At 49.1% G+C, this 23,433-nt stretch overlaps 1 protein-coding gene across 2 annotated transcripts in view; it reads right to left on the bottom strand.

Annotated features, from left to right (window-relative positions):
- The window catches only part of DOCK1 (dedicator of cytokinesis 1), a 402,417-nt gene that overhangs the window by 288,488 nt on the left and 90,496 nt on the right, over positions 1–23,433 (bottom strand). For both annotated transcript variants that reach the window (XM_058671051.1, XM_058671052.1), the window contains exons 20-23: positions 22,891–22,980; positions 22,501–22,601; positions 19,155–19,289; positions 11,096–11,204 (exon numbers count right to left, since the gene is read on the bottom strand). In XM_058671051.1, the coding sequence (XP_058527034.1) occupies positions 11,096–11,204; positions 19,155–19,289; positions 22,501–22,601; positions 22,891–22,980 (435 nt within the window). The remainder of the gene's footprint in view (positions 1–11,095; positions 11,205–19,154; positions 19,290–22,500; positions 22,602–22,890; positions 22,981–23,433) is intronic.

The following is a 23,433-nucleotide window of genomic DNA, read 5'->3' as shown; positions in this document are numbered from 1 at the left end:
ATTCTATCATAAAGTTCTGCAAAAGGATTTTAATGAAATTTTTTAGGGATTCAATTTAACTATCACAGAACCGAGGACTATACTCTTAATTCACACCTGCTAATGCAACAAGGCCACCCAACACACTTCTCACTGAAATTCTTCCTGGGCATCCTGAAGGCTGGGTCTATTCCCAGAGCCCTGTGCGGCTACTTGGTATGTCTTCAACTTCCTGACACATCAGCCAGCAGGCAGGTCCGGGGCAAGCCAGCTGTGTGTCAGCTGGGCCGTGCTTACCAACACCAGCCGGCCCTCCTGCCGGTGGCTCCCGGCTGCACGGGTCACTCTGCACTGGAGCTTCTCCATCCAGGTCAGCGCCTTGCTGCCAGGAAGCCTGGAGAGGGCTCTTCCAGAAGGCTGGCGTGCCTGACAGACACACACTCCGGTCTCTCAGCCTGGACTGTAACCACATCAATCAGTCGCCCGCTTTCTGCAGCCAATCAGATGGCTGCGGAACCTACAGCACTCCCAGTCTAGGCTACTATACATTAACGGCAAGACTTCCACGAGTAGGGGCGCCAGCTACGTTCTTCTGCAGTGCCGCGTAAGCTTTCTGGGTCCTCCATCTCACTACACAAACTTGAGTCATTTGTGTCAATCAGCATACACAACAGAATTGGCTCGAATTTTCACTGGGACTGCACTGACTGTAGCAATTCAGGAAGACCTGGCACGTTTGCCATACCGAGTCGCGGCTAAGCAGGGAATACCTATTTACGTCTGATTTGGTGCTCATTCCATTAGCAAACAAAGTAAACCTTCCGATCACAGAAACTTAAAACGAGAAAAGGATCTGCAAGCTGATCTAAGCACAGGCACTGATGAAGTGCTGCTCCCTCACTGGGGTGCATGTGACACTCGGTCGCCCCAGATCTTCTGTCTGTGTAGACGGGTCTACACTAACGCTACGTCTCTCTGAAGGGCTCCAAAGACGGCTGCATTTAAGATCCCAGACAAGAGCAAGGGAAGGCGGGACACAAATGTTCCCATCATGGACTCGGCTATAAAACATGAATTTCCCTGATTATGGTCTGTGCTCGTCTCTTTAGAAAGCTTTCTGCACGGTTATTTTTGACACCACACCAGCAGTGCTGAGCAGATCCTAAGAGAAGGCACGCGTCGAAGGCTTTGGTGACTGAGCAGGCCACACGGATCCAAGGGATTAGGGTGACTTTGTGCTCTGCAGTCCGTCTGGACAAAAGCAGCCGAGAACTGCTCTTCAGGCCACGGGACAGTCTGGCGGAAGGATCTGCCCTCTGCTCTGCTTTGGGACATCCAATGGTGACCAGTTCCACATCTGCAGGCACAGACGAGCAAGCAGGGCCCAGCAAGCAGACAGGCAGTGCATAAAAACATGGACAAAGGGAAAAATAAGCAGAAAAGTCCTAAAGACCAGCAATGCGGCTGGAAATGGCAGGTGCTCCCAACACGGAAGCAGGGAAGCACAGAGCAGCACGCAGTGACTGCATGGGCACAGGACGCCCACGATGCAGTGAGACGGCCCCCAGAGGACCCCTGCAGCAGGGTGTCAGGAACGGAAGGCCACGCTCACCATCAATACCCACCAGTGCCCAAGCCCGCCTCTGTTACCTCCCTGCCGTCCCTTCTTGCTCATAACCAAAAAACGCAAACTCCTGGAAACTGCTTCCTGGAATTTCCGCCCACCCTCCTCATTCCTCCTCGAAGCCCTCCCAGAATGCCCATGGTCTCTAAACTCCAGCTGACACACCCTGCCCTCTACGTGCACTTAAAGTGACCCACAACCGTTCACAGGGAGCATCATGACTGCAATTGCTCGAGCTCACCAAACAACGGCACCCCAGCGTCTAGCACCTTTCCTGGCACACAGTACAAAGTCAAGTTCTAAAACAAAGGAACAGGTAGGTCAATGATGAGGCGCAAGGCATAAACCGATCTTTGGGACTGGCGTACTTTCCCAGAAGCCCTGAATAAGTTCTGACAATGATGGGCCAGGGACAAGAGGGCTGGACGGCACCTTGCAGGCTGTCTGGAGGCATCGGGTAGCAGAGCAGAGAGGGAGGGAAGGACAGGGAAGGAGAGAGAGGAAGGGAGGAGGAGGAGGCAGGTCAGGGGCAGGAGAAGGAAACCACAGGACGATCCTGAGCAGAAGCCACATGTGGAAAGAGGTGTCCACGCTGAACACTCTGTCCGCAGGGCAGATGCTACAACAAGGAAGAGTCTAGAACCCTGCCAACCAGAGTGAATGTCTGTCCTCTACCACGGGGGGATCAAGGGGCAGACACCCCCAGAGCAAGGAAAGTGCAAATGCCACCTGCAACGAACTGATCCACTACAGGCTTAATGCATGAAAAAGCAAAGCCCTGGCATTCAACAATAGGAAAATTAATGTGATTAAAAAATCATTTGATTAGGTAAATGAAAGTGCAGCGACACAGGAGCACACCCTGAAGTGGCACTGGGCCATCACCATGATCACCAGGCCTACAGATCATCCCGGAAAGGTCTCGGGCGATAGCAACAGAGGAGCTGGAAACCCAGCAGGAGCAGTGCCCTCACCACACACCAGCCCCATGTCTGGGCGCCACCGCTGGTAGGACGCCCCATAAATCCTTGGTCTACGGAGCAGAGAGGGGGCTGCAGACATTGGGACCTCTGTGGCTGTTACACTGTAGCAACACCCCCCATGTGTGGTTCCCAGGGGATGTCAGATGGTCAAGGGAACAAGCCCATGAACCCAGAGGACACGAGCCCCAGGGCTCCCCAGATGGCAGCACCCACTGAAGACTTAGCTGCCTACAGAACGAGTTGGGTGCATCTCACCACAGGTCCCCTGAGAACAGGCCACAGGATCTTAACCTGTTTTGATTCATTTTATGTGACAGACAGTTACACACAGGGAGAGGCCTCGATCCAGTGGACCACTCCCCCAATGTCTGCAACAGCCAGGACTGGGTCAGACTACATCCAGGAGCCTGGAACACTCTCCAGGTGTGCCATGCAGGTGACAGGGGCTCCAGTGCTTAGGCCAGCAGGTGTTGCTTCCCCAGGGTCTGAAGCGGAGCACCGGGGACTTGGACAGCCACTGGTGCTGCAGGGAGCAGCTTTAACCCAACATGTTACAACATTCATCCCGGCAAATTCCACCTGTTTTTCCTCCGCAGCTGAGTGTCTGATGTTAGCCGTGACGTCACTAATGAAATGTCCCAGGGAGGAAGCCCCACCAACAGTGGCTACCCAAGCTCGGACTGTACGCCAGCCCGTGCTGCTGCCTACAGCAGAGCCAAGATGCACTCCACCCGGGAGAGAGGACTGACCACATCCAGCTCGGGTGTCCAGGGGATGGCAGCAGCAGCAGCTGCCACAGCATCATCTAGCAGGTGATGGAAAGAAAATCCTTGGAATTGTGATCTGAGGGCTAACAAGATCCCGCTGAGCTATGAGCGCGAGAGTCCATGTGGATCTCAGTCGCCAGTGCTCTGAGTGGCAAGGTGACTAGTGAGAACCTGGCCCAGGCTCCACTTTCTCTCCAGCCCTTCCCACACCTGGCCTGAGGGTCCCTGCCATCCACACTGCTGTCCCTAGTGTCCCTCAAAGGGAAGGCTCAAGTTCTAACTTTGGTACCAGTGACTGTGACCTTATTTGAAAAGGTAGTCTTCCTCAGACGTGACCAAGTCAACAAGATTCCAGATACGACCGGCGTCCTGAGAGAGAGAGAACAACACGGGTGGATGAGGACGAAGCCCAAGCTGGGACACCGTGCCTGCGAGTCACGGGATGCCAGGGACTGCCGCCACAGCTGAAACCCGGATGGGGCAGGCACAGCAGCAGCAGCTTGCTCAGGTAGCCAGAAGGACAGCCCTGTGACACTGGCTCCCAACCTGAGTGGCAGAAAGGAGAAGCAAGACATCCACGCGCTGCAGCTTCCCATCTGTGGAGTCTGTGACTTCATCTTAGGAGCCTGATGGGATGCCCGAGCTTGGCTGGTCCCAGCACCTGCCAGGCTGCAACCTGCCTCTCCTCCCTGAGGCAGCAGGAGAAGGTTCCAGAAGGCCTGGCCTGTAGCAGTTTCTCAACCAAATGCAGTCGTTCTGTCACGCTGGCTTTGCTTCAGCAGCTTGCCAGGCCATGTCTGTCCCCAGAGGGGACATGACCCGGAAAGCCCCCGTGCCGATGGCTGCCTCCTTGCCCATCTCCTGGCTGGCCACCCTGCATCAGCCGACAGTCAGACTGCTTCCCAACCCAGGATAAACAAAGATGACACTCTATCACTTCTGCTCTCCTAACTGTATCTGGCTCCAAATGCCCCCAATTTTTCTAGGCTGCCTGCCGGCCCACGAAGGCTCCACTGCCTCATCGCCTGGTGTACAACAGAGGAGACCTCGGCAAGGTTCCCTTCTCCTGAGCCCATGAGGCCAACAACCCCATGCTAAGGGAAGTGAAGGGATCACACCCAGGGGTTCCTTGGAGAAGGAAATGGCCCCCAGGATCCCCTGGGCAGGGACACTCCATCCTCAAAGTGTGGAATGAAGTGGAGGCCCAGACAGAGCCAGGCTGTTCTGGAAACAGCGGCCTTTCACACCAGCCACCCATCGGGAGGTGGCCCTGACCCTGATTTTCACAAGACTTTAAACATTTGGCCGTCTGGACGCCTCCACATCAACCAGACAGAATTAAGCCTTTCCCAAAAATAGAGTCAGCCACGGAGGGTCATGAACGCAGGAATGAAAATCAGGAACTGCCTCAGCTCTTCCAAATAGAAAATTATATAAATAAGTTAAGACACAAGCATGAGGTCATCTGGAGCTTCAAAACACATGTTGCCCACTGTTCTCCAATGCCAGCCTGTCAGGGTAAAGCTGCCTCAGTGACGCCACACCCCGGCTATTCCTGTGTGTGCTGGATCGAGTCCCGGCTGCTCCACTTCTGATCCAGTGCCCTGCTGATGGCCAGGGAAAAGCAACAGCAGATGGCCTAAGTATTCGGGACCCAGATGAAACTCCTGCCTCCTGGATCCGGGCTTCAGCATGATCTAGTCCTGCGGACTGCAGCCATCAAGGGAGTGGACAGAAACTCTTTCTCTCCCTCTGGCTTGCACGCTCTCTTCCGCTCTGTGACTCTGACTCTCCAATAAATAAATAAACCTTTAAAAATGTATGAATGGGTGCAGACAGTGTGTGTATTCACATGAGAACATGATTTCATGAGTCCTGTGTGTAGCCATCCCTCTGCGTTCTTGCTTCAGCATCTACAGATTTAACCTAGACAAAACAAACATTAAAAACCTGCACCTGCACTGAGCACACGCAAGCCTGTTTCCTGTACACTATGTGTCAGTATCACAGTGTATCAGCTACTTGCCCAGCATTCACACTGCACTGCCTATCACAAATTGTCAAGACGTGATTTGAAACACACAGGAGGACAGGCACAGGCTCACGCCACCTCAGGGCCATTTTCTACAACAGACTTGGCATGCACAGATCTTGATCTCTCAGTGTGATAACCAGGGATGACTGTGTGTGTACACACGGGTGTATGAATGCATACAGGACATCAGTGGATGAGAAAAGATGCAAATAATATAAAAAACAAAACAAAATTCTGGCACAGTGGGTTAAGTCACTCCCTACAACAAGGGCATTCCCACGGCTGCCACTTTGAGTCCCAGTTGCTCTGCTTCCCATCTGGCTCCCTGACATTGTTTCTGGGAGGGTGGCAGAAGATGACCCAAGTCCTTGGGTCCCTGACTTCATGTGGGAGACCAGAAGGGGCTCCTGGCTCCAGTCTGGCGCAGCCACCGGGTTCACCGGGGAGTGAGACAGACAATGGCAGCCCTCCACCTGTGCCTTTCCCCACCACACTCTACCTGCTTTTCAAATCAATCAAATATATCTTTCCAAAAAACAATATGCCAGCAACATCATTCTGGGAGGTGAGGTGATCAATGATTCTTATTTTTCTTAATACACTTTCTGGCATTTTCTACTTTGCTAACAAAATGGCCTATTTTTCTTTTCTTCTTCTTTTTTTTTTTTTAAGATTTATTTATTTCCATTGGAAAGGCAGATCTACAGAGAGGAAGAGTCTCCATTCACTGGTTCACTCGCCAAATGGCCGCAACAGCCAGAGCTGAGCTGATATGAAGTCAAGAGCCAGGAGCTTCATCCAGGACTCCCATGAGGAGTCAGGGACCCAAGGACCTGGGCCATCCCCCACTGCCCTCCCAAGCAGCAGAGAGCTAGATGGGAGGTGGAGCAGCCAGGACATGAATCAGCACCCACATAGCACTCCACGCATGCAAGGCAAGGATTTAGGCACTAGGCCATACTGCCAGGTCTACCTATTATTTTTCAATCAGAGACCCACGGCATAATATAGTAAGTGCCTGCTTTGCTGAGTGAGGCTGATCAGCCTTGACAACATGAAGGAAATCCCGACCATAGCAACAGCAAGAGGCCGGTGGCAGGGCCAGCGGGCAGTGTGCTGGGCAAAACCATTGGTGAGAATCGGAGCTGTACACCCACCAAAAAATCGCATTAGGTCTCACTCTCTGTGGTCTCAACCATCAGACATTCAGACAATTTTCCACTGGAGAACAAACACGCCCTGTGTGGGAGACAGCGCAGACCCCACCTGCTGGCTCGGAAATAAAGACCAACGATAGCAATTGTTCTCCTAGGAAACAATGCGGGATGGGGGCTAAGGAAGTACAGCTTATTCCAAGCCAGGATACTGCTTTAAGGAAATGCAAACTGCAACTCTTGGGGAGCACAACTACCCATCAGCTGTACTGACAGAGACCGCTGAGCAGAGCAGCTTCTTCTGAGAAGGCCAGATGGGAAGGACACCAGGACAAGGGGAGAATGGGAAGCTCGCTGCCCAGAAACGGCACCCAGAGGGCAGACAAACCCTCATGCAGCCGTGTGCCAACCTCAGCTTGCCTCCAAGGCGGGGGCCTCAAATTCAATTAATCTTCACCCCAGTCTAATCCACAGGCCGGCAGGCAAAGCTGCCCGGGTGTCGGTAGCTAGAGCTTCATGACACAACAGAGGGAAACCAGAGAGCCGAGGATAACATTTTCATAATAACCTGCCCGGAGGAGGCAGGGAAGAGCCTGCAGAATGGAGGGCAGAGGCTTTCAAACGTGGGCAGCAAAGAAACTCGGCATCTGCCAGGCGGTAACAGTTTTTTCTAGAGCAGACAAAGAAGGAAGGTTGAACTTCCAAGAAGCACTTTTTGCCTTCACATACAAAAGACACACACACACTCACACCTCACAAACCTCACACACTCACACTCAAACTTCACACACCAGAACCTCTCAAGCAACATATCTAGGGAAATGCATTAGTCTAGAACAGACTAGAAAATGCTAGAATGCTTCACAAAGAGGAAAAGGGAGAGCTTTCAAGAATCACTTCTCTCTTCAAATACACAGTGTACAAACGCATTCCCAGAAACATCTACAAACCTACCCCTCCCATGCATCACACACACACACACAGGCCCTGAGCAAGAATCCATTTCTTACAGATCAGGGTAACGTCTTCTTCCACAGAACATTCTAGAATTCTCCATCCAGCTAGAACAACAGACCAGGCATGGAGCAAGTTTTTGCAGCCATCCCAGAGACAAAGAAGTGAGTATGAATATCAATCTCTGATTATTTTGACTGCAAAGGCCCGAAGATTCCAGTGTAGTGTTCCCTCCATGAGCAATCAAGAAATAAAACCACCCCTCTCACTCAGTGGGTCCACTCCTGCAGCTGCCCTCTCCCGTTCCCCTCCTTGGACCCCACAATTTCTGGAGCAGATCAAAGTCTTCATTGCTTCATGCAGGAGGCAGTCACGTAGCTGGGACAAATCACGAAGAAGGAGAGCTACCTCTGTCTACCCCAACATATGCGGTGCAGAGCCATGCTGCTTCTAGACATCACAGGACCGCTGAAGCTGAGCCACGCGCACTCCGATGGAGCCACCTGAGAGAGTGTGGCTCTGGGACAGTCAGGCCCAGCCTTCCCTCAGCCCCACGCTGGCTGTATGGCCTTGGGAAGCTTTATCAAGTCTCTGAACCTCAGCATCTTGGTTGGAAAGCTCCAGAAACCTATTTATCAGGGCTAGTCTAAGGACCAAATACAAAGCTCATGGAGCAGTAAGCTCAACTCCAATCATCCCAGTCTGTGGAGCCCACGCTTAACTGCCCAACCACCACCTTGGGGCCTGCATGGTTGGGAGCCAAGACCCCGGACTGGTGTCTCTGAGAGGTCAAAGGCTGGGAGAGTTGACTGGCTTGACTTCGAAATGTCTGAATGTAATGTAATACCAGCTTCCAGCCATGCTCTTGTCCCAGATGGAGAGCCCCACAGCGCCCTGAGAAGCAGCCAGCCAGCAGCAGATGCAAGCATAGATGCCGGTGGTAAGGAAAGGCAGGCACAACGTGAGTGAGCAGGAAGCAGCAGACTGAGGCACCCGGCTTCTCACGCCTTCACAGCCCAGGAAAGCACAGGAAGGGCTGGTGTCACTGCAGCTGGGCCAGCAGGTCACACAGGGGAAGCAAGAGACACTCTCCAAGGCAGAGCTAAGACGGGAGCCAGAGGGCAGCAGCAACCTGCACAGCAGGAAGGGAGAGATGTGCACGGCAACAGAGAACCCACACCATGCTTGGTGAATTCCAGAACAACCGGGCCAGGCTGTAGCTCAAGAGAAGGGGTGCCCTGGAGTGGACACCAGAAGTAGGACTGCGAAGACAGGTGCTGATGGTGCAGAGCCCAGAGACCAAGGCAGGAGCTCAGCACAGGCGGGTGTGGCTCTGGGGAAGGGCTGCTCCTCTCCCCACCAGGGGACCCTCAAGGACCACCTTACAGATCTGTGCGGGCGCCAGAGGGAGTGAGCCTAGAGCTGAAGAAGCTGCCAGAAACGGCTGCTCCAGGTGTGAGCCATCACAGGGCATGGAGGCGAGCAGGGTGTGCAATGTGAGGAGATGATCATGGGTGTGAGTCCTCAGCCAGAGATAAGCACAGAGCTCCCAGTAACGGCACAAAGCCTCAAGGCAAAACATCCTCCAGAGCTCCCCAGCTGGAAACAGCCTTTTACCAGAGCCCCAACAATGCCTTCTTTGCAGCAGATAACTGATCAACACAGCAAAACAGGGAGTTAAAACAACCCAAACCAGGAGGCCTTGCTAGTAATCCGTCAGCTCCCAACACTCTCAATGCCCGAGCCTTCACCCTACTGGGGAATCCAACACAGACCCAATTAGGAGCCAGAAGGCAAAGGTTCAAGTACAAGCCCAAGCATCCGTCTCATAGACGTAAAGTCCACATCAGCGCACTGACACCAGTGACGTGCTGTGTCTCCAGATGAAGCACAGCCCGCAGAAGGTCCTTCCCAGCTTGGTTCCCAGCGGAGGAGCTGGGCAGACAAGCTCAGGCAGGGCCAGTCATGCGTCCCAAGAACTGACTTAGCAACTCAAAAGTACTTCTGGGATCACAATTTCTTGTAACTTCTATCTGTGCTTACAACACATACATATGTTTTTCTAAAACACGTGTTTTTCTAAATGAAGTAGTAATTATACCCAACATACAGCTAACTTTAACTGGGAAATAAAATGACGGTTTTGGGTAACACCAAGTCAGCACCATAATGAATGAAAACCCTTAATGCAGGCACCAAAAACCCTTCTTGACAGATCACCGGTGAGTTAGGTTGCTGTCCCAGCAGACAGCCACAGCACCTCAGTGATGAACCTGTGCCTTTGCTCAGGTTCCCATGGACTGGCTCTCTGGGTGACAGCGGCCACACTGCACCCCAGCATAGACATCTCTGTTGCAGAGCAACCGACCAAGCCGGAAAGTGGGGCAATTCTTCCTCCCCGCCCCAGATGGTAAGCCAAGAATGTTTTATGAAATTACACATGAAAAGAAATTAAGAGTCAAGACAGCCACAATGAGCATTCCAGTGCGAGCTGTGCATTCATTTGAAAGATTCTCTTCCCTGAAGGAACCAATGCAGGCAGTGTCCTGCAAACGGACAGTTTTGGTAGCACACCAACTCCCTAGTCACACTGCAACTCTGGTACCCAAGCATACAGGGTCCCAGCATGCACTACAGGCTCTCCCTACACCTAGCTGCCTGGGTCCCCCACATGCCAACCCATGTCCTGAACACAGGCATGTTTCCTCACAAAGCCAACAGGACAAAAATAAGACATCAAGAGGAGGAGCAAATGAGGCCAGCCGAGTCCGGAGCCCTCGCTCTAAGGGGGAGCAGACGAGGACAGCTGCAGCCAAGCCCTCGCTCTAAGGGGGAGCAGACGAGGATGGCCGAGGCCGGAGCCCTCTCTCTAAGGGGGAGCAGACGAGGACAGCTGCAGCCAAGCCCTCGCTCTAAGGGGGAGCAGACGAGGCTGGCCCAGGCCGGAGCCCTCACTCTAAAGGGAAGCAGACGAGGCCGGCCCAGGCCAGAGCCCTCACTTCCATGCACGGTCAGCTGCTGAAGGGCAGCAGTGCCGCAGCACAGCCAGCCCAGAGCCTGCCCACCATTTGTCTCAGCCTCCCAGACATGGAGACAGCATGACACACTGGGTATGAATGAGGATCCTCACTGGATCCTCCGTATTAAAACACCAAATTCAGAACCTCTGGTTACAAAAAAAACAAAGCCATAAACCACAGATAACATATGTAAGAGCACCCAGGGAAGAATGAAAAGAATTGAACTGCACAGGCATTGAGCTCCCTGTCAAAGACTCCTGAGCCATCCAATGCAGGTATACACCTGCCAAACCCACATGGGGAGTCCACCTGAGTGTGGTCAACACCCACCTTCACAATGACCTTCATCTCACCTGGGCAGGTCAGCACCCACCTTCACCTGCACGAGTCCACCTGAGCAGATCCGCACCCACCTTCACCCTGACCTTCATCTCAGAGTCGACCCAAGTGTGGCCATGAACTTTCCCTGAGTCCGCCTGGGCAGCTCCACACCTACCTTCACCCTGACCTTCATCTCAGAGTCGACCTGAGTGTGGCCATGAACTTCCCCTGAGTCCGCCCGGGCGGCTCAACACTTACCTTCACCCTGACCGTCTGGTCCGCCATGCTGCTCATCATGTCGTTGATGGAGCGGAACAGCTGCAGCAACGAGTCCACGAAGTCAGCCTCGCCCTTATTTTCGTAGAGTCTGCAAGGAAACACAGGAAGCCGTGGGTGCCCGGAGAAGACCTCGCTCAGTGCTGAGCCTGAAATGGACACTTTGGAGGGCAGGACAAGTTCCTCAAACTCTACCACACAGAGGCAACTGGGCAAGCAGATTACCCAAGCCAGGCAATCTCAGAGATGTGCCACCACATGAAAAAAAGGGGTTCTTACGAACCATCTATTATTACTGTCAGTCTAACATAATGCACTCTGTTAGTCTCAAAAAGACAAAATATGAGGGGCCGTCAGACATTTCACAAAACCACATGGAAAAAGTACGTGGGTCTCACCACTTTGTTATGGTTGATTGATCTAAAAGACAATGTTTTCATGTCTTGGCTCATTCCCCAAAGGGCTGCAACGTCTAGAAGCCAGGAACTCCCTGCAGGACTCCCACACAAGTGGCAGAAAGCCAAACATTCCCACTGTCCTCTGCTGCTTTCCAAGGTGCATTAGTAGGGAGCTGGACCAGAAGTGGAACAGCCAGGACTCAAACCTGACTCTGCAAGACGCAGCTTAATCCACTGCACATCAACGTTGGATATACGTGTCAAAAATTCTTGCATGGAAGTATCATTTAATGACTTTCCTATCGACTTTTTGAAGTGCCTGATCTACAGAAAGGAGGGGAAGAAGAAGGGCACAGGGGAAGAAGAGAAGGAAAGATGAGGAAGATGAGCTTTGATCCCACCCAACAGAAATGGCAGTATCCACACTGCACTGTCTTTTCTGCCAGTACTTTAAGTCTCAAAATGTCACAGAACTGACAATCACAGACATTAATTGCCTAAGTGTGACATAATCTTGTCACCACTTGAAAATGACATTGTAATAGTCCATTTAAAATCACCTTACTTCCGAGTAAGGATGCAGCGGGAACCGAGGAGTGCCGTGGGGGTGCAGCAGCTTCCGTAAGTGGGTAATGAGATGCCCGCGCATCAGGTGGGTGTGTGCTAATACACGCTGCTGATTATAAATAAGCTCAACCATAAATTATTCATGAGTGCTTACTTCAAGTTGCTGTGTTACTAAAAAGCAACACATTTGCATTTTAAAATGTTGCAACTCGAATATTTTATTAATACTGGGTAATTTTCTGCTTAATTAAAAAGATACCACACCTGAAAACTTGTGTACAATGGAAAATTTGGTAAACTAACTGATAATGAATTACCCTAGAGGTAATCTTATATGTAAATAAGTTCTGCTATAAAGCAAGAAAAACTGTGTAAAACGGAAAGTTGCAAACCACCATGTCTGCTTCCTAATTAGCGGCTTTCAAATAGGAGTTTGCCAACATGGGGAAAACAAAAGAAATCGCCAAGAAAATCCTGAACTGCAGGAGGCAAACGGAACAAACCCTTGGGGAGCGCCAAGCTCCCTGTCCTCTCTGCCCATGCCCAGGGCACTGGCCAGCGGCACGCTGCAGGGGGTGGAAGGCACAGGTCACTTTGTAAGCACCTGCAGAGTAGTGGGCAGTCTTTCTCAGGTTAGAGACAACGTGCAGGGTTTGGAATGGGCCAGCAAGAAGGACCTCGGAGGACGCTCCAGTGAATCCTCCAGAGGCAGAGGGAGGGTGCCCAAGGCCACCACTCAGGCCTGCCTGAGCCCAGCAGGTCTCAGATCAGAGAGTGGGATTAGCCCTACCTCTCCGCCAGGAAGACAGGAGGATGAGCGCCGAGGGAAGACTCCATCACCTTGAGTTGTTATAGCCTGACATACACATGGACTGCCTTCTTGTAAGGAAAATTCAGCCAAGGACCAGATCTCATGGTCAAAGAGCAAAAAGACAGAAACAGAGAGCCCCAAGTGATCCAGACACTGTACTTGGCCAACAAGAACAGCACATCATTATTACTGTATTTTAAAACCAATCAAATATAGGAAACAGGAGACAAGTTCAACACAGGAATGTAGAAATTCATTTATTAAAAAAAGAATCCAGGACCAGCACCATGACACCAAGTGTTCATCGATCACTCAGGATGTCCACATCCCCCACGGGAGAGCTGGCTCCACCCTGGCAGCTCAGCCACTCAGAACATCCAACCCCACAGCAGAGCTGGCTCCACCCTGCCGGCCCAGCCACTCAGGACGTCCAACCCCACCGGAGAGCTGGCTCCACCCTGGCAGCTCAGCCACTCAGGACGTCCAACCCCACGGGAGAGCTGACTCTGTCCTGGTGGTAGCTCTGCTTCTGATCCACTCTCCCGCTGACTCAGCCTGGAGACAACAGGCGATGCGTGGGTGACGGGGCTCCTGCCACCCATAGGAGACCAGGATGGAGTTACGGGCTTCTCACTCCAACCTGGTCCAGCCCTGGCTGTTGCAGACATTCAGGCACAGAAACAGCAGAGAGAATGGAGTTTTCTCTCTTGCCTGCTCGCTCGCTCTTGCTCTCACTCTGCCTTTCAGGTAGATACAAACAAATAAACCAACAATTATTTTTAAAAGAATCAAATGAAAATCTTAAAATTAAAATAAAACAATAATAATAAAATCTTTAAAATTAAACATTCCCTGTGTGGGTTAGAAACCAGACACAACAAGAGAAGAGATTAGGGAGTTGAAAGACAATCCCTAGCATCCCTCCCCCCACAGCAGCAAGAAGAGCACAGAAGAACCTACTGAGATGAGGCATGTGTGGCATGAAGCAGGGTCTGGGGCACACAGAACTGAAACCCAACAAGAACCAAACACAGCACCAGGCGAGATGACAGCCCTGCAACGCAAGGCATTCATCCAGAAACTCCAAACTCCAGCACAGGGCAACAGAAAGTACATGGAAGCCTAAGACTGCTACCAACCAGAGGTAGAAAGCGGGCAGGGGGCTGAACATGGTTTACTTTGAAAGATGAAACAAAGGTATGAAAACTGACTTTTCCCCGGCAATACTGGGACCAAAGAGAATGGAATCCCTGTTGGAAGAGGGAAGTACGTTCCAACCTCAGATGCTGCATTAGACAGAAGCAGACTTCACACACAAAGATAAAGCACTTTAATCAACACAAACATTGCAGCTGACTCAGGCCAAGAGGCATTCCACGGAGAGCTGTCCGGTCAGGCTCAAGTGATCCCAGAGAGGGATGTGGAACTGAGGGAAGAAACAGTCATGAGCATGAAACATAAAGCACAACTCAGCTACACAGAACTGTTTGGCTCGTGGGGTGAAACACACACACACAATAACAACACAACACAGACACGGGACTTAAGTGCTCAAGTTTCCCCAGCTATATCCAGAATTATCAAAGCACTAACAATTTATATATTATTCCATGAGGCCAACCTACCTGACTTCATTTCTAGGATGATCAATAAACAAACAGTAAAAGAAAGCTTAACTAACTTACAGGAAGAGCCAACAAGAGGGGTGATAAAAAGACTCTGGAAGCTGCCTGGGCGGCACAGCAGGTTAACAAGCTGTTTGTGATGCTGTCATCCCGTAGCAGACCAGCAGTTGAAGACCGGGCTGCTCCATTTCTGATCCAGCTCCCTGATAATACACCTGATATAACAGAAGAAGTGTCCCAAGCATGGGTGTCCTGTCACCTGAGTGAGAAACCCAGCTAGAGCTCAAGGGTCCGAGCTATACACATCAGGCCAGCTCCAGCTGTTGCACGTGCCTTAGGAGTGAAATGGGAAATCCTTTCTTTAGCTGCTGGCATTTACAAAAAAAAAAAAAAAAAAAGAAGAAAAGGAGGAAAAGCTGAACACAAAACAAATGATAAATGATTAAAAGAGAAAGTTAATGGATATTGTTGTACAGCAGGTTCAGCTACCCACTTACAACAGGCATCTCACTTGGGAGCACAGACTCAAGCCCCAGCACATCTGCTTCCCATCCGTAGGAGACAGTCCAAGCACTCGGGCTCCCGCCACCCAGAGGGATGAAGTTTCTAAGTTCTAGCTTGAACTGGCCCAAACCTGGCTGTTGAAGCCATTTAGGAACAAGCAGATGGAAAACTCTCTCAGATATATATATATATATTTCTATGTGTGTGTCTCCTCTGTCACTCTGCCTTTCAAATATATATACATAATTTACAAAAAGAAAAACTTAATAGAAAAATAAGACATATTCAATACACTCTGAAAGGAAATACAGCTAAATGCTGCTTATGATACACCTTAAACATGTAAGAACAGAAAGGCTGAAAATACAATGAAAATGTTATTCTGTGCAAATACTAAAACGGATTAAAAAAAAAAAATTTCAGCTTAGAGTCAACTCACAAGAGACATCACAAAGATAAACTGGTATGCCCACAATAACACAGCCCCCAAACTTATAAACCTATGCTGAGTCTCTAACATAGTTGAAATGTTCCAAGGAAGAAATCTTAGTAACCAGTTTCTCTGTAGAAAACTAATATATGGACCACATAAACAGCAAGTGAACCCTGTGAAGCTCTTTCTGTAATAAGATGCCACGGAGGGAGCCTCGAGCAGCTCCTCTTCATCAAATACTACAGGAAGACCCACCTCAAGGTGGGAGGAGGTGCTGGGAAGAAAAAAACCCAGAGACATGTTGATAAACAGACAAATCGAATCAACTCTTGCTCTGTTGAAGTACCCATTAGCAGGAAACGGCTGGATCTTTGTCTATTAACTACACTCTACTTTGTGGCCCAGGAAATAAAGACAGATCTACACAACTTATGCATGATCAATAACTAATTATTCACAAAGCTAACACCAGGCAACAAGTAAAAACTCCACAAAGCACAGTAAAGATTCAGAGTCCAGCGATAACCGGGTTTAGTGACTTAATTCAGGGCTGAGGCAGGACACCTCTGTTCTCTCACTTTGGAATTAATGTGATCCGCCCACATGGAAAACACAAACAAGTCAGCAGAGAAGGGCCCACGGCTGGCGGCATCTTCAGTGAGTTCCCGGGGAACCAAATGTCTGTGGGCCAGATCTTTAAAACTGCTGTCTCATTTCAAAACAAAATGAGTTTTCTAAACACAACCGAAAACATGGAACTGCACAGCAAGAAAGACAGTAAGAATCTGTGAGAGGCTTCCATATCTTCACCGCCAAAGGATCACCTCTCTCCACTCCAAGAACAATTACTGCCAATTATCACAGAACTGAACAATGCTCCTGTATTATGAGAAAACACAGTAGCCCATTTGGAAAGACGAAGAAAAATAAAAGATCACCAAAGTTTATTCCAACTGCAGAAAGAAAAGCACCCTTGCCAAGTCCAGCTGTGAGCACAATTGTCTTTCTCCCAAGGAAGCAGATGTGTTGCAGGTAAGGAAGAGAGAGTCCTGGTTTGTTTTCTTCCCCACAGCTGCAAACGCCAAACATGAGGGCTGCTTAGAGCGTACTGAGGACCAAGCATCCTAGGCATCTGTGTGGGACGGGACTGCTGTCCCCAACGACAAAACAAAGGCCTTTGGTATCACGGATGAATGTTCTGAGAGACAGCTGGGGGTGAGATGACCAAGGAATGACGAGGGGCTTTTTTGCTGAAGTGGAATCAGTAATACTAACAAACACCCCTCGACAGTGCAGGTGTGTAAGTCCATCAGGATCCGGGCGTGACACAGAAGGACAGGCCATCACTTGTGACACCGGCATCTCACAGGAGCTTCAGTTTGAATCCTGGCTGCTCCACTAAAATCTAGCTCTCTGCTAATGCAACTGAGAAAGCAAGAACAGACAGCCAAGTGCTCGGGTCCCTGTGACCCACAGGAGGGACTCAGAGCTACAGACTCCCAGCTTTTGCAATCATTTGGGGAACGAACCAACAGATGAAATGACTCTCTCCCTCTCTGTCATTTTACGTTCTAAATAAATCTTCAAAAAGAAGTATTTATGATCACCACACAATGTTCTACATTTTGAAGGAAATGTTACAAATTTCTCTGCAAAGAACTGCAGTACACAGCCAAGATTCATATTTTTAAAACATTCTGAGAAAAAGTGGGGGGGGCAATAAACCTTTAAAGTTGAGAAGATCTTCAGAGCTCCAAAGCTCACGAAGCACTCATGGAAGAGGGAAGGAACAAAGAGAGGTGGGGAGAAAGGTTCATGGTCACGGAACGCCGTGAGGATGACTATGGAACCTGGAGGGTTGAGGCTGGCGATGCCCAGCCAAGGAGCCCCTGGCAGCCCTGGAAGCCTCACTGCTCTGCAGTGTCCCCACTTGACAGACCAGTTACCCCAGCCAAGACCTTCAAGCTCAGCTGAACTCACTAGAGTTGAAGAGGACAGATGAGGCAGGCGCTCATCTGACTCAGCAAGGAGCCTCCAAATGCCACCCGGGCCAAAGACGAGAGCCGGCAGGACACTGCCTGTTCCGAGCTGATCTAACTTCCTCCGATTACAGAGACAGGTGACACAGTCTCACAGACTGAACCTTAAGAATGACTCTGCAGAACCTAGCCATGTAAAATGAGGAGCCTGAAATGAGGTAGGCAGGTTCCATCCTGGGCTGAAAGGAGGAAGGGGAGAATGTTCTTTACCTCTGCCAGTAACTCCACTTTATCACAAGCAGCACTAGGCCCATCTAAAAACACGTCCAGCCTCCCTCACAGCAAGGTTGCTCATGTGACCTAGTTCTGCAATGTCCTTTCAAAACACAGTGTCTGGTAAAGTTGTTTCTCCTTGCTCTTCCCCCACCACCACCTGCAGCGCAGGTGCGATGCCAGGAGCACCATGAGGTGAAGGATGCTACGGCACAATGGGACACATTATTAAGGGCAGGAAGATTCATGGGTCAAGTGGGTGAGCTGCAAACTCTCCCACTCTGAGAGGGACCTTCCCTGCTTTCGTCACATAATTTGGGATTTTCATGTTACATAGCCAATCACATTCCTAACTACTGTAACTGAGCAAACGAAGTAAACTTCATGGGCTCTGCAAGGTCCTAGTCATTTCAAAGCAGGCAACAAGAGAGGCAGCGGAGTACTTCACGACTGGCCCTCCTGGGTTACCTCGTTCCTTCCACGTAAGGCTGGCCCCATGGCACAATGGCACAAGCCACAACTTGTGGTACTAGCATCCCATGTGGCTGCCAGTTCAAGTCCTGGCTGCTCCACTTCGAATCCAGCTCCTTGCTAATGCACCCAGACAAAGCAGTCAAGGAGAAGTTTAAGCTTGTGGGCCCCTGTCACCCATATAGGGGGCCCAGGTAAGAGTTCCAGGCCCCTGGCTGAATCCCGGCACACACCCAGCCATTGCTGCCTCCTGAGAAGTGAACCAATGGATGGAAATAAAAATCTCCTTCTCCTTCTTCTTGCCCTCTTTCTCAGTAATTCTTCTCCCTCTCTTTCTCCCGTTCTATGTAATTCTGCCTTTCAAATAAAGAAACACATATTCGTGCATTCGTACATTTATATATTGAAATATTCTCCAGACTGGAAAATAATGAAGACACAGATAGACTTACTTCAAAGTTCAAAAATAATTCTGAAGTCCATTCTGACAGTGAGTAAATGAGGAATAAAACACTCCAACAGCTATTCCTGAGAGACTCCATGTGGAGAACCCCAGGTCTGGAGATAAACAGGCGCTCAGAAGAGCAGGCGGAAGCTGCATCTTCCAGAGTGAGGCAATGTAAGGCGATGCTGCCTTTCCCTTACTGTGTCTCCTCTGTCTCATCCCTGCCTCCTCTTTGGGGGTACTGTGCTCTGTGAAGGCCTTCTGAGGAGCACCACCACATGTTTGCAGACCATCACAAATGTACCCAGACTTCAGCAGGACATGCAGACACATGGTGCAGACTCCGGAACAAGACTCCCAGTTCAGCAGTCGCAGCCCAGGAGGTCAGGAGGGGAGGCAGGGTCCCTCCAGCCTAGCACTGCTCTCAATGTTTGCCTGGTCAAGCTAGAAAGCAAGGGAAGAGAGGAGGACAGGACAGGGAAGAGAGAGGAGGGGACATGAAGGGGGTCGACAGAGCCTACGAGGGGATACCTACTGGTTGAACAGGATCCGTGAACGCACGATGAACTTGAAGATGTACTCTAAAGCCTTCATGGCTTTGTAGAGCTGGTCATTAATCCCTGGTTTCTCAGCATTGTCCACGTAATTCCTTAAGACTTTTGTCAGCTTCCTATTTACAATGGGAACACATTAAAGAGAAGTTCAGAAAATTATAGTATCTCAAATCTTAACTCATAAAGTTCAAAAGAATGTTATTTTAGCATGGTTTCTACTCAGTACATGCATATTCACAAAATATTCTCTAATCACATGAAGGGACTGATAAAATCTCAGTAGTGCAGGATCTGAGCAGATCCACACACTGCTATGCCTTCGCTGTCACCCTTTCCAGGGAATGTCTAACACAACGTTGGCCACCACACACTGGGGCAGGGGGAGAAAGCCAGAACTCCACCAGGCAAGCCGGCTTTCCCAGAGCGAGAGAAACAGGAGTGCCCCACAGAACCGTAACGTTCTTCTTCAAATTACACTCCACCAAAAATTGTCTGGAGCTGGGGAGGTGATGGTTTCACCTTTTCTTATGGTTTCTCAACACCATGCACATGCTACACGAGTGACCACACACCACAAAAGTAAACTCTATGTGCGTTATTCAACCAAAAAGACACATTCTTGGCAATGGCTCAGCCACCTGCAGTTATTTTACCTTTTTGCATCCAGTCTGCTAAACTAAGCTCTTACTCTGCATATAAATATCTTAGAAGGAACTTCTCAAACAGAAAACATCCCAATATCTCAATGAATTTTCCAAGAATCTTTCATATAAAAAGAATAAAAACAAGATATAAAGTATTTAAAGGATTAACAAAAGATGTTACATTTCCTAGAATTCTCCAGAAAGATTTAGTATTGAAAGTATAATATCTATCTTAGCGTATATTTTTATAAGCCATACAATAGATCTAAACAATAGCAACAGTCTAGCATGAAAACATTCAAAACCTTACTCATAATAAAGTTTACAAAACGGATAGACACTCATCAGAATTACATTTAAAATTTTCCATCCCATTGTAGGCACAATTATACACAGATCACATAAATTCTATACCAGAAACTTAAGTGCTGAGTTCACACATACCATTTTAAACATCTTTGAAAAAAATGAAAAGAACAATAATTAATATTTCCTACTTTGCTATCAGTCAAATGATAAGAAAATTGTATTAGTATAAATATATGAGAAAGTTCCGTGAAAAACTAGAAACACGCTTTAAAAGATGATCAACTTCACAAATAAAAATGTGAAAATTACAATAAGAAGTAAACTGTCTCATAACTTGGGGAGAGGTCATTTCTGCCTCACGTGACAGCTGCTGATGGGAAAACTAGAGTGTCAACTGTCAAGACTGGTGACAAAATCAACATGTTGGAATTACAATCTTCCAATCCTTCAAACGCAGCAGTTTCATTCCCACTGATCTGGGAACAGTTGTAACTGCAATTACAACTACAGTATTATAAATCTTCTATGGCACTGATTGTAGCATGAGCTCCAGTTGTAAAGAACATAAACAATATGTCATTATTTGGAGGTTGGATGAATAAACTACAATCCATCCCTACAGCAGCATATCACACAGCTGGAAACAGAGCGTGGAGATGCTCCCATCAACACGGAAGGGAGGCCAGTTATGCCAGAAAGACCACAGTTAAAGGTAAAGAGTGGGGAGCTGACGCTGCGGCACAGTGCATGAATCCAATACAATATCCCATTTGGCACTGGTTCGTGTCTCAGCAACTCTACTTTCCCATCCATCAACCTGGTAACAGCTGGAGCAAAATGGAAGATAGACCAAGTGCCTGGACACCTGCCACCCAAGTGGGACTAGGATGCAGGTACTGGCCCCAGCCTGTCTCAGCTCCCACCACGTGTCCACAGGGAGAGGAAACAGAAAGCAGAATGGCATTGCCTTGCATTGTCTCTTTGTAACTCTTTCAAGTACATCTTTTAAACTGCTATGGTTATTTTGGCAGAGATTGTACTGAAACAAAGATTAACTTGGAGAAAATGAAACAATATATTATTTTTCAGTCCATGAACACGGGATATCTCTGGTTATTAAGTCCTTTCTAAAAAGATTTTATCAGAAATTTTTACCTGCCTTTTATCAGGCAGATTTACAGAGAAAAGATAGAGTGAAAGATCTTCCATCTTCCATCTGCTGGTTCACACTGCAAATGGTGAACAGCAAGCACATACAGCGGACTCAACACAACTGACTGCACTGCTCTCTGTCCAGCTAGGGGCTCCACCAACCACCTTAATGAGCACAGGCTTCACCACTGGCCAAGAGAATCCACACCCAGGACTGGCTCCTCCAACAGGTGGCTCTAGGCAGCTGCAATCCCCTGGCCTAGAGTCAGTGTCTACACGCAGGCAGAGAACCCAGGTGTGCCCCCAAAGTTCAGGACACAGATGAGATTGCCGACTCAATTTATGGACACTAAACAGAATCACTTCTAAGTGTGACGTTCTCAAAGATACTATGCAAATCCTTTATTTTTTACAGCAACTGCCACAATAAAAAGTTTGAGTAAATGCCAACAAATCCCATCATAAGATAATAAGTATCACATAATGATAAATCTAGTAAGAATAAAATTCAGCAATTACTTAGCACATCCTAAGTGCCAGTGAGAACTCCAGGCACACTATATGCCATAACTCATGATAGCTCTCACACAGAAGTGCAACAGAAAGACAGAGAGGTTAGGCACCTCACCCACCGAGAACAGGGTTGCCTGGCTCTAGCACTGTGTACCGAAACACAGGCAAGCTTCCAGGTGGGTCAGGCGGCAGCCCACAATCCCCAAGCCCAGGCTTTCATCAGACCTGCGGTGTCCCTAAGGAGATGGGCTGGGTAGTGAGAAGCCCAGTCAGTCACTGCATCCTTTACAGAGAGGCCCTGCAAAGCACAACGCCGGATTCTCTTCACACAAAGTCAGCGATACCCTCAGAGTAAGAGTGAATCCACTTACTCATTCATCAAACGCTTGGTGGGAAGCTGAGGCATGGCAAGCCTGGGCTCCCACAGATCAGCTTCACTAAACATAAACTGAAATTTTCAGACACAAATGGAAAGAGTGGGCAAGAACAAGAATTCATTTTAGGATATTATGATAACTTATCACACATCTCTTCAAACAAGATTTTTAGGTCTGTTAAGAGGGAAACAATGATAAAAATTATCCAAGGAAATTCAGTCTGGAGTGGGGCTACAGAGGAAGGCAGTCACAGACACAAACCAAAAAAAAGACTCCAAGTCAGACATAAAGACAAACTGGAGGGCTGGGCTGGGAAACATACAAGAACTTACGTGTATGCTAACGTGGCACTAAAATGTTTCTTGATGTAGGTTTCTAGAACAGGATTAAAATGCTGAAATTTTCTATCAGCAATGAGTCCAATGATGAAGACCTGTGAACAGGAGCAACACCATTTCCATCAGCATCACAGAATGAGCTAGACCATTTCCAGACACAAGTTGGCCCCTGGATCTCCCTATCCCAGCACTGACAGGTGCCTACCCATAGTTCTGACATGAAAGGAAGTGCTCCACCTCTGCAATTCATCTTCTTTGATTGCATTTACAACTGAAAGCCTTTCAAGGTCACTGTGCTGGCTTCCCCCCCACCACCCAGCTTCAAAGGCTGCAGCATGAAAGAGCAACTGGTGTCCGAGCAGATGAAAGCAAAGGGCCTCTTACCAGAGCATCAAACACCAGCGTATCAAACGTCTCACTCTCCGAGTTCTCCATCATGATGTTGAACAAGGCATCCAAGGTGTCCTGCAGGAACTGTGCACACACAAGGTCAGTTAGCAAAGCATGTTCCCCCCACGACCCCTGACAGGTACCAAGGTACTCCACCCTCTCACACCACACCTGGAGGCCTAAACCACCACCTTTGGTTTTTTCCATCTCCGTAGCAAGCCCTATCACTTACTAATTCTGCAAACACTTCCCCATCCCATCAAGCATTGTCACGACTCCACTACCAGTTAGACTTCTGCAGGTCCTAAGTAAATGCAGCGAAACACACAGTGTCCTTAAACTGTTCAAGTAAAAGGGGCTCCATGCTGGCATGTACCATCGGGACAGGGCACACGTGTCACCTAGGCCCTGGAGAGCAACAACGACACAGGGGAGAGGAAGAGATGGGAAAATCCTTTCCAGGGATGAACAAGAGCAGGTGCTAACGTTCTGGAAACCAGGAGTAGGAGAAGAACAAAGGACCACAACGAGCCAGGC

Source organism: Ochotona princeps, chromosome 13 (assembly GCF_030435755.1).
Source record: "Ochotona princeps isolate mOchPri1 chromosome 13, mOchPri1.hap1, whole genome shotgun sequence".
Taxonomy (NCBI): Eukaryota; Metazoa; Chordata; class Mammalia; order Lagomorpha; family Ochotonidae; genus Ochotona; species Ochotona princeps.
The sequence above is the reverse complement of the archived record's forward strand: the minus strand, read 5'-3'. Positions and strand labels throughout refer to the sequence as shown.